At 36.7% G+C, this 14,086-nt stretch overlaps 1 protein-coding gene across 1 annotated transcript; it reads right to left on the bottom strand.

Annotated features, from left to right (window-relative positions):
- Positions 1-765: 765 nt before the first annotated feature.
- On the bottom strand, positions 766-5,312 carry LOC127431135 (60S ribosomal protein L35). Its single transcript, XM_051681412.1, has 4 exons — positions 5,253-5,312; positions 4,498-4,634; positions 2,417-2,498; positions 766-996 (listed from the first exon to the last, which is right to left on the bottom strand). The coding sequence occupies exons 1-4, from the start codon at positions 5,253-5,255 to the stop codon at positions 847-849; spliced, it is 372 nt and encodes a 123-aa protein (XP_051537372.1). The 5' UTR covers positions 5,256-5,312; the 3' UTR covers positions 766-846.
- Between the last annotated feature and the right edge of the window lie 8,774 nt (positions 5,313-14,086).

Below are 14,086 nucleotides of genomic sequence, written 5' to 3'. Positions count from 1 at the left end.
GCTGTTCTATATAGCACAGCCTCAATGAAAAGGAGCTCCACATAAGCCATTTTGTGTAAAATATATTGAATTACATTTGAATAATGTATATAAGGATATTTGATATAAGGGTTTAATAAAACGTGACTATATTGACAAAAATTGCATACCCAACATGTAAAATTCAAAACAACTCATATTTTTTAAAGGTGCACTTAGTAACTTTTTGATTGCGTCATCTTGGACTTAGTGACACCTAGTGGTGTGGATGCAGCATCACTCAAATTCAATAGTTTTCAGTTACAGATGCCATTGTAGTTTCAAAATTCAATTCATTTCTTTAGGACTAAAACTATTTTTAATGGGGGGAAAAAAAATACTGAGTGCACCTTTAAGTTTGAATTCCTAAGATGGACATTTTATAAGGGTTAAGCACCTCAGTACGCTGATCCCTTGGCAAAAAAACTCTTTTTAAAGAGTTTCAAACCTTATCTTGTACCCTATTAGAGTGAAGTGGCAGGTATACATTTTACAGGTTGTAAATTCAAATTCCAGTAAAGTCAAGTAGAGTAATCCCTGTTCTAATGTTAACAACGGACATGAGTGACTTTGTCAATGGTTCAGATATACAAAATGTAAAACTGTTAAGACCACTTGCTCTCGGACCAGGAAACAAAATGATTTCTCATTTAATGGCTTATATCATATGCTCTGGTCTCTTTCAATCATTAACCTAGTTCCCAAGACCTCATATTCTGCTTCAGACAGATAGACTCAGAAAGCATCTTAATTCCAGGGTGGGGTGTTTATTTTCAGAGAGAGAGAAAGAAAAAAAAAAAAAAAAAAAAAAGGACCGGTACAGCCTTCTTAAGCCTTGACGGCAAATTTGCGAATGGAGTAGAGGCGAGACCTCCTCTGCATCTTCTTGGTCATCAGGTTCTGCTCGTGTTTCGTCAGCTGACGACGGATGGCACGTGTCTTCTTGGGCCTCAGGTCCAAAGGCTTATACTTCTTACCCTGAAAAGAGCAAAGCTGTTAGAATCTAATGGACTGAGTGTTAAGAAAGCAGCCACAAATGGCCAACAGAAAGTGAAGTGATTCAACTCTGAACTTAATGAAACTTCATCTTGTCAACACAACAAAATATAACGGAAACTACGATTTTTCAAAATAAGAGCACATTCATAGACGAGTTCAGTAATTGTGCCGTTTGCCACAAAATGGGCCTAATGAAAACACTACAAGATTAATTTGCATAGTACATAGCCAATAGCTACAGTGTTAATCCTTTAACAAGACACTAAACATACATTTGGAAGATCCTTAACACCCATATCAAAGTGACAACTGTGTTCTCCACTAAAAATCCCTACTTGTACTGAACTACGGTTAATCTGTGTGCAGCAACCAATTCATAAAATGCCCAGAAATATAAATTCTGTCAGCACCCCACAGCAGATGAGTGTTATTTTAAGACTCCACCATGAGCAGTCATATTTCTAATGCAAGAGAGTATTCACACTAGCTACACTTCAGCAGGAAGAGTGCTTGGTGTTCATCTTGCTGTCTAAATGCAGATGCACAACAGATAGATCTGCATTATAACAATGCTTGTACTTTAAACACACCTATGGCCATTGCCGCTTCATTTTAGGCACAGATGAAATAATCGCAGAGTGGTCTGCTAATAAACTTTCTGAAGTTAGCACCTTACTACAAAATGCATCCACCTGATTGGGTTTCCAAACACCAGCCTTTAATCAGAACCCTTTAGTCAGGCGCCAACAAAGTGCCTCTGGTAAGAAACCACAGTTTGTTTTTTTTTTGTTGCTTGATTATTAAGTGCAACTGGTTACAAATCAAAAAGGGAAATGGAAAATGCACACAGCAGTCACATGGGGGTCTCAGGAGGTTAAGTAAACATACTTTGTAAACTGGGTGAAGTCCAACTTGTTCATCAATGAAAAAAAAAAAAAGGTAATTGCATGTGTATTTAGGTAGCATTAAACCAGAGGTTATTTAGCAGAGATGGGTCACTTCTATTAAAATGAATGGGAGAAACTGAACACTCAACCAAGGAGCTCTGAGTGCCCAAAGGTCAACGGATATAGAAAGGAAGTCCCGCCTTGCAGTTAAAAGAGCCAATCACCTTTTAGAAGAGACATCACCTGTCAATCAACTCTAGAATGCGCATGCACATTAGCTATACAAGCCGGGAAAATTGCGTTTTTTTAGCGCAATATGATTCCAGTATTGTCAGATTTTATTGCTGATTTGAAATATGTACTTTGATCGTAATTTTGACCAACAATTTTTGAGATTTTGGTCTCTCCATTCAAGTAGATGGGAGATGCATTGGCATGACTGGAAAGAGCCTCCCGAGAGTATTCCAAAGATGGCCGACAGTGGACTGACTTGCTAGAAAGCCTTAACTGACCTTGTAGAATTTCCTCAAATTCTCCTTCTGTGTCTGGTTGATAACTGTGAGGACTCTGGCAATGGACTTGCGGACAACACGGCTGAAAGAGAGGAAATAAAAATTAAGATACTGTTCTGATAGGGATGCACCAGAGCCAATATTATTATTTCTGGATTGTGCATTTTAAATTCACAGACTTTTTACAAAGTGTGTTACTAAATAATTATAAAAAATAAATAAATATAAAATTTCATATCAGCATTTTTATGCTTACAACTGATATGCTGATGGTTTTCATTTGGTCGATAATTGGCCGATAAATGGGGCCTCCACACGTGCTATGTCTCCGTGGCAACACGCTCAAGCCATGTGATAAGATGCGTGGGTTGATGTCTCAGACGCGGAGGCAACTGGGATTCATCCTCCACCACCCGGATTGAGGCGAATCACTACGTGACCATGAGGACTTAAAAGCGCATTGGGCATTCCAAATTGGGTGAAAAAGGAGGGAAAATCCAACAAAAAAAATAAATAAATAATTGGCCGATAAATATCAGCAGCTGATATAATTTCATCCCTATATATGGTTACAAAAGGTGACAAAATAGACAGCTCCTTCCCATATCTAAACAAAGATCCAGTGATCAATGCAAAATAGTGCTTGGACTTTTAAACATATCCAGAATAAGAGCCGCTAACAAAGATGTTGTCGCTGTGGTTCTGTTTTCTGAGACCTAAGAGCCAAAATAAACCCAAACTCCCAATATACTAACTTCACTGCTGAAACTGGACAGGTTCACCACGTTACTTCACACTATGAAGTACACTGATACCATGAAAACACTCTGGTAAACACAAGTGATCAACCAATATGGGTTTTTTAATGACCGATGCCAATATCCAGAGCAGGTGGCCGATACAATGCCAATATAACACACAATTTAATATAGTAAATAAAAAACATAAAACTGCTAAAAAATACTAAAATTCTTATTTAGCACTATAACTGCTCAATTTCACACTAAACTTTAACTTTGTAAAAAAGAATCTAAAATAATATTGTATTTTAAAATGACAGGTTCTTCTGATTTCTGTTTAGTCATCAAATTTTACAAATGTATTTGCACATTAATAAATTGTTAAAATATTAGGAAGGAAATAACAGTACACACAGTAGTCCAGCAAACGTGGATGGCACGTCCACGTTAGCAATCGCATTCTAAACAACAAAAAAACCCAATCAAACCAATTGCACATACAGTGCATAGTGAATAAGACATTTACTTATAGCACACGTGACGCGCTTTTACTTTGAAGTCGCTCATGCGGATCCAGCGCAAGCAGCAATTTAGTTTAAACTGCCTGGATCGCCTGCTTGGATTGTCACGGACTGACCGTCATGATTTGTGAATCAGAGGAACTTTTGATCCTGGAGTTTTGAATCTAGCTGATGGAATACGTGCTTCAGAGGAATATATTAGATGAGTGCTCGACAGGAAGAAAACGCTGGATTTTCGTGAGGTTCGTGAATTACATCTGTTTAAATGAGATATCTGCACATTTGCAGATGGTATATAATACAAGTTTTATTGATAATGGCCTTTTATCATTAGTAAGGTTACAGGGAACGGTTGAGGAGAGACCGATAGAATACGTGCTTCAGAGGAAGATTTATGAGCACTCCACAGGATGCTGGATCTGCTCAAGTTGTGTGAGGTTGGTTTATTACATCTGTTTTAACGAGATATGTGCATATTTGCAGATAGTATATGATATTTGTTTTATTGATATTTGCCTTTTTATCGTTAGACAAGACAGTTAAAAGTTACAGGGAACTGTTGAAGAGCGAGAATGAAACAGGCGAACACTTTAACATTGAGCTCAAATGTGTCTGCCGAGACTCTGATATGCGGACTGTTTACAAGAAACGGTGTTGCACACCTGTCTATTATTGTAGCAACACAAACAAAACAAACTGTGACTAGTCGTTTACATGTCTCAGTCATTTCACATGCAAGCAGGTGATCCTCAGCACCCTCAAGAAACAAATCGGCCAGTAGTAAACACAGTAATACCACTGAGCCTGTCCCAGCACTCACATCTTAGACAGCTTGGAAGCAGCTCCACCGGTAACCTTGGCAACGCGAAGCTGGGAAAGTTCCACCTTCAGATCATCCAGCTGTTTGAGCAGCTCCTCCTTTTTCTTTCCACGCAGGTCTCTGGCCTTGATCTTTGCCTGCAAACACATAATGAGCCATTAGTGTGTAATCATTTCACCACACTACATTCATCAAGCACTTTAATCACACTGTCAAAGTTCCAATTCCAATATAAGAATTTCACTTGTTTTAGGTGTCATATGACAAACTGAATAGAAATAATTTTTTGCTATTCTCTTGCCTTTACAAATAGCATGAGTTGATAAGATGGCATATAAACTCACGTGTCAGCTCGCACTCAATACACTTAACTCATACGTGAACTTTGCTTATTAACCATTTACATCGTCTAAACAAGCTTTGTCATTCAGGTCTGGATATTGGATATGATGGCTACAGACCATCACATCCAAAAGCTGTCAATTTACTACACTAAAGTATTAACTTTAAGTGATAATTGTGATTTCAAAACTGTGAAGTCGTGTGCTAAGCTACATGGCTCAAACCACTGCTTGGCTTCAGTCAGTTACATTTCATCGTTTAAATCACCCTTTATTTTGACATCATCATTGAAAATATCGTGCTCAAACACAAGCGTACAACTCAAAGTGTATTTAAAACTTATTCTGAGAAGCTTTTGACAAGTAAAATCGACAAGATTGTTTTAGATTGTTCTGTTTCGGCAGAACGCTCACCATTTTTATCGATGGCTGCTACAAGAAAGGAAACTGTTGAGGTCACGTGGGAAAATCTACCGGGTTACGGAAGGAACCAAATGGGTAACGGAGGGGTGCTGGAATTTTCCACTACCTTCTTAAAGGGGGGAGTTTAATGACCAAAATTACTTCTTAAATGAATATTCCTTGTTCAATGCAAGTTCAGCTCAATTGACAGCATTTGTGGCATAATATTGATTACCACAAAAATGAGTTTCGACTAATTTTTTCTTTTAAAAAAGTAAATATCTTGCAGTGAGGCACTTACAATGGAAGTGAATGGGGCCAATCTGTAAATGTTAAAGTACTCACTATTTCAAAAGTATAGCCACAAGACATAAACAATATGCGTGTTAACATGATTTTAGTGTGATAAAATCGCTTACTAACCTTTTCTGTGTAAAGATATAGCCAATTTTACAACTTTGTTGCCATGACAATGTAATGTCAACAAACCCTAAACCCCTAAAACAACTGTAAAAATTATGATTTAAACAACTTTACAGCTCAAATAATACATGAGTTTTAAGAGAAAAATTAATGTAAGTGTTTTTATAAAATTATAAGCTTCACATTTCTGCCTTTACCCCCTCCAAAATTTGTTTCCCCATTCACTTCCATTGTAAGTGCCTCACTGAAACCTCCATTGTTGCTTTTTTCAAGAAAAGGAGGGACGAGTCAAATTTTTTTTTTCTAGTAATCAACATTATGCCACAAATGCTGTCAAATCAGCTTAACTTGTATTGAACCCGGCATTAATGAAAGTGTGTTGTGTGTAATGTAGATTACTTAGAAGTAAAATAACACATTTGTTACAAATTCAACCATTCCATACTTTCAACATATATTTTTGATAAGTGTGCTTCCAGATAATTGATGACATTATGGAACTATTAGCTCTTTTAAGAACCGTTATGTCCAGGGGTGTAGATTCCAGGGGGGATGGGGGAGAGGAAACCCTCCAATAATCAAAACAAGCATGATCAATGGAAACATCGAAATTCTTCACACTGTAACCACCCAATGTTCAAGCCAAATCTACGCCCTTGGTTATGTCCATTAAACCTTGTTTTACGATATTTTTTTATTGATTTGAAAATGTTTTAGGATTTATTTATTACTCTGACCAGTAACTAAAAATGTGCCAAAACATCTCATACTTCAGAAAAAAGTATTTTATTTGAAGGATACCAACTGTACACAGTTAAAGCTTATGCATTACTTGAGCTGTACAGTTGTTTAAATAGAACTTTTTCACAGGTTGTGATGATGCGTTTCCACCTTATTTAGCGGTGTAAATATCGCAATTTTTTTATATTATAAATTTGTTTAAATATTGAGTGTAAATTTATAACATTATGCTTTGTGTTATATCACCCTGGAATTAGTAAAAAAAAAAAAAATGACTTACTACAGCTGTGAGGGGGTTTCTATTACAGCTGCTGAGAGAGTGACAGTAAATTTGGCATCTTCTCCCATTTTACTGTCTTTAATCTACCGCCCTTTATTTTTTTTCCTCTTCTGGAAAGTCATTTAAATGTAATAGTGGACTTTTTCTTTTGCTCTTGGAGCAAATGGGTAAATGAAAATAATATTTGCTGTGATCTCCCATTCACCGCTGTCGAAGTTTACCTTGCAAACGTTTACTTCCGCGTTCCAAAACTGTCATAATTTACAGTCATTTTAGGGGTTTAGGGTTTGTTGACATTCGTCATCATGGCAACCAAGTTGTAAAACTGGCCTTCACTTTAAACATAAAAGGTCATTAAGTGATTTTATCTTATTAAAATCATGTTAACACGCATATTGTTAATGTCTTGTGGCTATACTTTTAAAACAGTGAGTATTTTAAAGTTTACAGATTGGCCCCTTTCACATCCATTGTCTCACTGGAACCCAAATTATTATTATTATTATTATTATTATTATTATTTTAACCCTTGTGCATCAATTTAAAAAAGTTACTCAGAGCTCCTTAGAGGACAAAAATGTCTGTGTCAAAAAACTGCCGTAAATATATTATATATTAATATTATTTTCCACTTTCACTGAGTTAGATTTTTTAACCAACATTAGTCCTGATCATAACTACCAAATATTCATTCATTTTCTCGATTTAAATGCCAGTTTGTTTACATAATGGCACTGTTGTTTTTTACACACACACACACACACACACACACACACACACACACACACACACACACACACACAAATTTCTCAAAACACACATTCAAAACACACTCTGACATCCATACCAACACACCCACACAATTTTAGCTGCATCATTTATTCAATTGGCCTGCAGTGCTCTATAATATAGCAAACAGAAAATAGGAGAAAAGCATGTAGTTGCTCCATAGGCTAAACATGAGAAAAATGGCGCCATCTGGTGGAAAATATTAAAAATGTAACTTTTTAAGCCAGGGCTCTGGAATGAAAGCATAATATCATAGAATTCATGATTTTCTGCTGTAATGGCACTGGGATCAAATATTGCCGTTTTAATGGGTTTCAATGGGGTCATTTTTGTCCTTAAGGTCCTTAGTGTAACTATTTTGTGTACACAGTGTATTATAGATGTATTATAGGAACTGAGGTTGAAATATCAAAATTCCCCCCAAAATACACAACTTTGGCTAAATTTATGCTATTGGCATTAACAGCCAAAATGATCGAAAAACAAAAAAACAAAAGACCGCACAAGGTTTAAGAAAAGGAGGGACAAGTCAAAATTAATTTTTGTGGTAATCTAAAAAATATTGTGCCATAAATGCTGTCGACTGAGTTTAAAGAAAAATTATCATTGGAGTTATCCTATTGGTCCAGGGTGTTGATAGACAGCTCAAAGTCCCGCCCCTCTTCCCGGAAGACTCCATCAACCATCATGTCGCTTTCAAAGAGTGTTTACAATCTGCTCTTCAGAAGAACGTCAACTTTCGCCATAACCGTAATGGTGGGAGCCGTTGTCTTCGAGCGAGTGTTTGACCAAGCCGGACATGCGATGTTTGAGAACATAAATCGGGGGGTAAGTTGCGTTTTTGATTAAAATAGGATGATTTGTTCATGACCCACCGGTAGACTGACCTTGATCGGCATACTAGCTAACTAGAACTAAATAGCATATTCAGTGTCATAATCATAAACCTTAACACATCAGAGTGTTATATTAATAATGATCCTTCCAAAATGTCATTATAAGCTATACATCTTACAGGCAAATATATTACAGTGTAACACAATATTGTAATGCCATGATTTGTAAGTCAGTACAGTACAGTGCAGGTAGTGGGCTGAATTCAGACAGATCAGGTGTACCTGTGCAATATGAAAACAGTTAGTTAAGGATATCTGTTTAGATTTCTGATGTTCTCTGTCCACTTATTGTGGTGTGATCTAATAGTTTGCTTTTATTGGTGTATTCTAGAAACTCTGGAAACACATCAGACACAATTACGAAGGGAAGGATGAGGAATAAATATGGCTTTGGTGCAGCTGGAGCTTTCATTCTACCATCATCCCATTTCCTGATGAGACCCTGTTTGCTCGTCCACTGGCTTTTGCTGTCCCACAGCCGCTGTGTTTCAACTTCAAGCTGGATTGTCCAGGGAATATATGCAGAGACTGATTAAGATAGCCAAGTCCTGTCAACATGTTACATGACCACCTATTATTCTGCGATATGTCACGTTCTTCAGAATTATTAAATGTGTTGCTAACTTAATTCTGTGTGAATAAACCCCTACGACCCAAAACTGGTTCCTGTGGTTATTTAAGTCCAAGTTTTATCAGATGTGCAACAACATGGCAAGCAGCAGTAATGAGGCTGACTACAACCCCTGGAGTCGCAAGTTCGAATCCAGGGTGTGCTGAGTGACTCCAGCCAGGTCTCCTAAGCAACCAAATTGGCCCGGTTGCTAGGGAGGGTAGAGTCACTGGGGTAACCTCCTCGTGGTCGCGGTTAGTGGTTCTTGCTCTCGATGGGGCGTGTGGTAAGTTGTGCGTGGATCAAGGAGAGTAGCATGAGCCTCCACATGCTGTGAGTCTCCGAGATGTCATACACAACGAGCCACGTGATAAGATGCATGGATTGACGGTCTCAGAAGCGGAGGCAAATGGGACTTCTCCGCCACCCGGATTGAGGTGAGTAACCGCGCCACCACGAGAACCTACTAAGTAGTGGGAATTGGGCATTCCAAACTGGGAGAAAAGGGGATAAAATAAAAAATGAGTGAGGTGTTTTTTTTTTTTTTTTTACATCATGCTTTATAGCAGATCTTCATACGTGGTACTTTGTATGTTGCTTTTTGAGAAAAAGCCATAGTGTGATTCAGAAATACAAACTGAACTATAATATTCTTTCTGTGTAGAGAGCAGCATTGATGTGGTCAGATGATCAGTTTTGTAAATTTCAGATATGATTAAATAGAGGGTACCACTAAAAACTTTTACACAACTAATAAAACTATTTAATGTTTGTTCTATTCAACGTATTTGTCTATACTGCGTATACATCTGATTTTGTTGATAGATGGACTTCTAGCATATTATTACAGAAGATATGTTGCCTTAATTGCACTAATGCATTTACAGTACACATTGGGATTTTTTTTTACACACTATAACCCTAAAATTGTCATTACTGTAAAAATAAAGTTGTCTTAAGTATTGTAAGTGTAATGTCACCATTAGGGTGATCTGTGTCTCTTTGGTCAAGTTGGACCTTGGTCACACTATCTCAGTTCTCTTTGTGCATGTGCAGCTGAAGTGCATATATGCATTTCTGTAAAGAATGATTTAATAACTGACCTAGAATCAGTTATCATCTTTATTTGAGCTGTGCTGTTGTTTGAAAATGTACAACAGTAGAAACATCAATATTTAAATTCAAATCTGAGTTAAGTCTACTTGCATGTAGTTAACAACTTAAATAGTTAAGTTCACTCTACTTGAAAACCAAGTTAATTGAACTTAAATACTCAAGTTTTGGGAGACCACATTACACAATTGAATTGAGGGAACGAGTTTACACAAATGAGTGCAATGAACTTATTAGGGTTTTCAGTGCAGATAGTGGCATCAGTTATATAAGCAGAATTGATTTTAGTAATATAATTGTGTTTATATGCATAAGTGAATCCAGTAGTGTTACAAATCCATCAATTTAAAGACTATTTGAATAATAAAAATTTATTTGCAACATGTACATAGTCAAAAATACATTCCAAGGGGGAAAATCTCAGTTATTCTCAAGTTGCCAAGGGAGACAAACCACTTGGTGTCACTAGAGCACTTTTTAATGTCATTATGACGTTATAGTTTCTCTGCTGTTAAAGGGATAGTTCACCCAAAAATGAAAATTCTCTCATCATTTACTCACTCCCAGTGGTAAGACTTTCTTTCTTCTGAAGAACACAAAGATTTTTAGAAGAATATTTCAGCTCTGTAGGTCCATACAATGCAAGCGAATGGTGATCAGACTTTTGTAGCTCCAAAAATCACACAGAGGAAACATAGAAGTAATCCAGACGACTCCATTGGTTAAATCCATGTCTTCAGAAGTGATATAATAGGTGTGGGTGAGAAACAGATCAATGTTTAAGTCCTTTTTTTTTTTTACTTTAAATCTCCACTTTTGCTTTTACATCTTAAAGTCACATGCGGTGCCTGTTTAGTTTCACTTTCAAATCTGAAAGTAAAAGTTAAAGAGGAGATTTAGAGTTAAAAAAAGGACTTACATTTTGATCTGTTTCTCACCCACACCTATTATATCGCTTCTGAATATATGGATTTAAACACGAGTCTTATGGATTACTTTTATGTTTCCTTTATGTGACTTTTGGAGCTACAAAGGTCTGGTCACCATTCACTTGCATTGTGTGGACCAACAGATCTGAGATATTTTTCTAAAAATCTTCATTTGTGTTCTGCAGAAGAAAGAAAGTCATACATATTAGGGATGGCATGAGGGTGAGTCAATGATGAGAGAATCTTCATTTTTGGGTGAACTATCCCTTTAAGTCCTGTAGACCCATTACATTTATGCAAAATTGTTTTGGAAGGATTTGGAAAGTCATATTAAGATAAAATTGGGAAATGTGATAAGAAATAGTGTTTGATTTGATAATATAGTTTATATTTTGAAATGTAAAAATTATATACAACACAGTTAATTATTTTACTGTGGAAATATCATATGGAGAAGGGAAAAAATGGGTTCTTTGTAAACATAATGGTTTACATTTTGTATATAAGCACTGAAAACATGTAACATCATAAAGGAACTGCAATTTGTGTAAAATTATTTTCTCTGGAAAGTTAGTGATGTATTAAAATGACTAAACAACTTACCTCTTTTCTGTGTTCTGATGGTGTTGAATTAAAAAAGCTGAAGGAAATATCTTATGTCTCTCTTGTATATCTTATGCAGTTTATGTGTCGTTTCAGCATTCTTGAACATCTTTTGAATCTGGGAGAGGGTTTACATTGATGATCCCATTGTGCAAGTTTCATTCAGCCAATTAATGTTTTGACAAAGTAAAGTTTATGGTGATCCACTTGTAAAATAACACATCTGCTTTCATTATATGATTAGATTCTTCATATGAATTGCATGCAGGTGATGATGTTAACATGTTCCACAGCATTGTATGCCATGTAATAACAATGTAGAAATAAATGTAGAGGCATTTCCAGATAGCTACAGTCATGGCCAAGCACCCTTGGTAAATATGAGCAAAGAAGGCTGTGAAAAAAAATCTTCATTGTTTATCCTTTTGATCTTTCATTCAAAAAATTCTCAGAAATCTAACCTTTAATTGAAGTAAAACAATTGAAAGAGGGGAAATATCTCATTAAATAAATATTTTTCTTCAAAATATGTTGGCCACAATTATTGGCACCCCTAGAAATTCTTATGAGTAAAATATATCTGAAGTATATTCCCATTCATATTTTAATTTTTTTTAGAGCACCTGGGTGACTAGGAACATTAAATTGTTCAGCCATGACTTCCTGTTTCACAGGGGTATAAATATGAGGTAACACACAGTCCAAATACCCTTAATCATCAATCACAGTGGGTTAGACTAAAGAATATAGTTCTGATGTGCGGCAAAAGGTTGTTGAGCTTCACAAAATGGGAAGTGGCTACAAGAAAATAGCCAAAGCATAGAAAATGCCCTTTTCCACCATCAGGGCAATAATTAACAAGTTCCAATCAACTGCAGATCTTAAGAATCGGCCTGGAAAAGGACGCGTGTCTATATTGTCTCCACGCACAGTGAGGAGGATGGTTCAAGTAGCCAAAGACTCTCCAAGGATCACAGCTGGAGAATTGCAGAAATTATTTAAATCTTTGGGTCAGAAAGTCTAAAAAAAAAAGTATCAGACATCACCACAAGTTCTCTGCTCTCATCCAACAACAAACTCAAGCGTCTTCAGTTTGCCAGACACTACTGGAACTTCAAATGCGACCGGGTTCTGTGGTCAGATAAAACAAAAACAGAGCTTTTTGGCAGTAAGCAACAGAGATGGGTTTGGCACACAGAGAGATGAAGAAGTACCCAATGCCCACGGTTAAATGTGGTGCTGGATCTTGAATGTTGTGGGGCTGTTTTTCTGCCAGAGGTCCTGGACATCTTGTTCGGATACATGGAATTACAGACTCAAATCTAATGGCTGCCTCTGCCAGAAAGCTTACAATGGGCCCTGGTTGGATCTTCCAGCAGGATAATGATCCAAAACAAACATGAACTGGTTCACTGACCTGCACAAAATCAAGGTTCTGCCATGGCCATCCCAGTCCCCTGACCTGAACCCCATAGAAAATTTGTGGGGTGAACTGAAGAGGAGAGTCCACCAACATGGATGTCTGAATTTTAAGGATCTGTAGAGATTCTGTATGAAGGAATGGTCTCGGATCCCTTGCCAGGTGTTCTCCAACCTCATTAGGCATTATAAGAGAAGACAAATCCAATAATCAATCAAATTAGTCATTCTCAGTCTACACCTAAAAAAAGGAAAGTGTTCTGGCAGCAGAGACATTGTTCAGTATTTCCTGGACTTAAATGCCAGTATCATCAATCTCAACTGAGATCAAACTACAATACTGCATTTGCAATTTCACACATTTTCTCTCAACACAAAATCACACTCTTTAAAATGTCAAATCATTCGAACACAAGCCCATTTTCTAATTTGTTTTCCTTTATACAAAGACTGAATCTTTCATTGCACACATATATTACAAAATGGCTTAGACAGTATTATTTGCACCATTGATTTAATGGGTCTTCCAGCATTATAATGACCCCACTGGGCTGATCTGAAGTGGTAAGGAATAGATGGAGACAAAAATCCAATTGAATATCAATCTAAAGAAAGATATTAAAACAGCTGAAGAAGGCACCTTTCAAATCTGAGAGTTTGCAAAAGAGGACCAAACTGCCAGTAATGAGATAAGCCATTGATGGCTATGGGAAGAGCTTAATAACAGTTAACGTTTTACAGATATGACCAAATATTAAATCTAGGATGCCAACAACATTGTCTAGGCCATATGCAATAATAAAACTAATATTTAATATTTTTTTATCAATACACACATTTGTCTTTGTTTATAAATATATGTACTGCATGATGCATCTGCTTAATCCATCCAACCATAAATACTTTATGTACTTCAGGGTATGGTTGCATTTATGTATATATATAATGACGTAATAAGGGCGAGTCAGGCGCGTCACTGCTCATGAGCCAATCACCTCTCAGAGCGCTGAAGTAATTTGCATCCTTCAAATGCGCTTTCATGA

The sequence above is a fragment of the Myxocyprinus asiaticus genome, chromosome 40 (assembly GCF_019703515.2).
Source record: "Myxocyprinus asiaticus isolate MX2 ecotype Aquarium Trade chromosome 40, UBuf_Myxa_2, whole genome shotgun sequence".
NCBI lineage: Eukaryota > Metazoa > Chordata > Actinopteri > Cypriniformes > Catostomidae > Myxocyprinus > Myxocyprinus asiaticus.
Note: the sequence above shows the minus strand (reverse complement) of the source record. Positions and strands in the feature narration are given on the sequence as shown.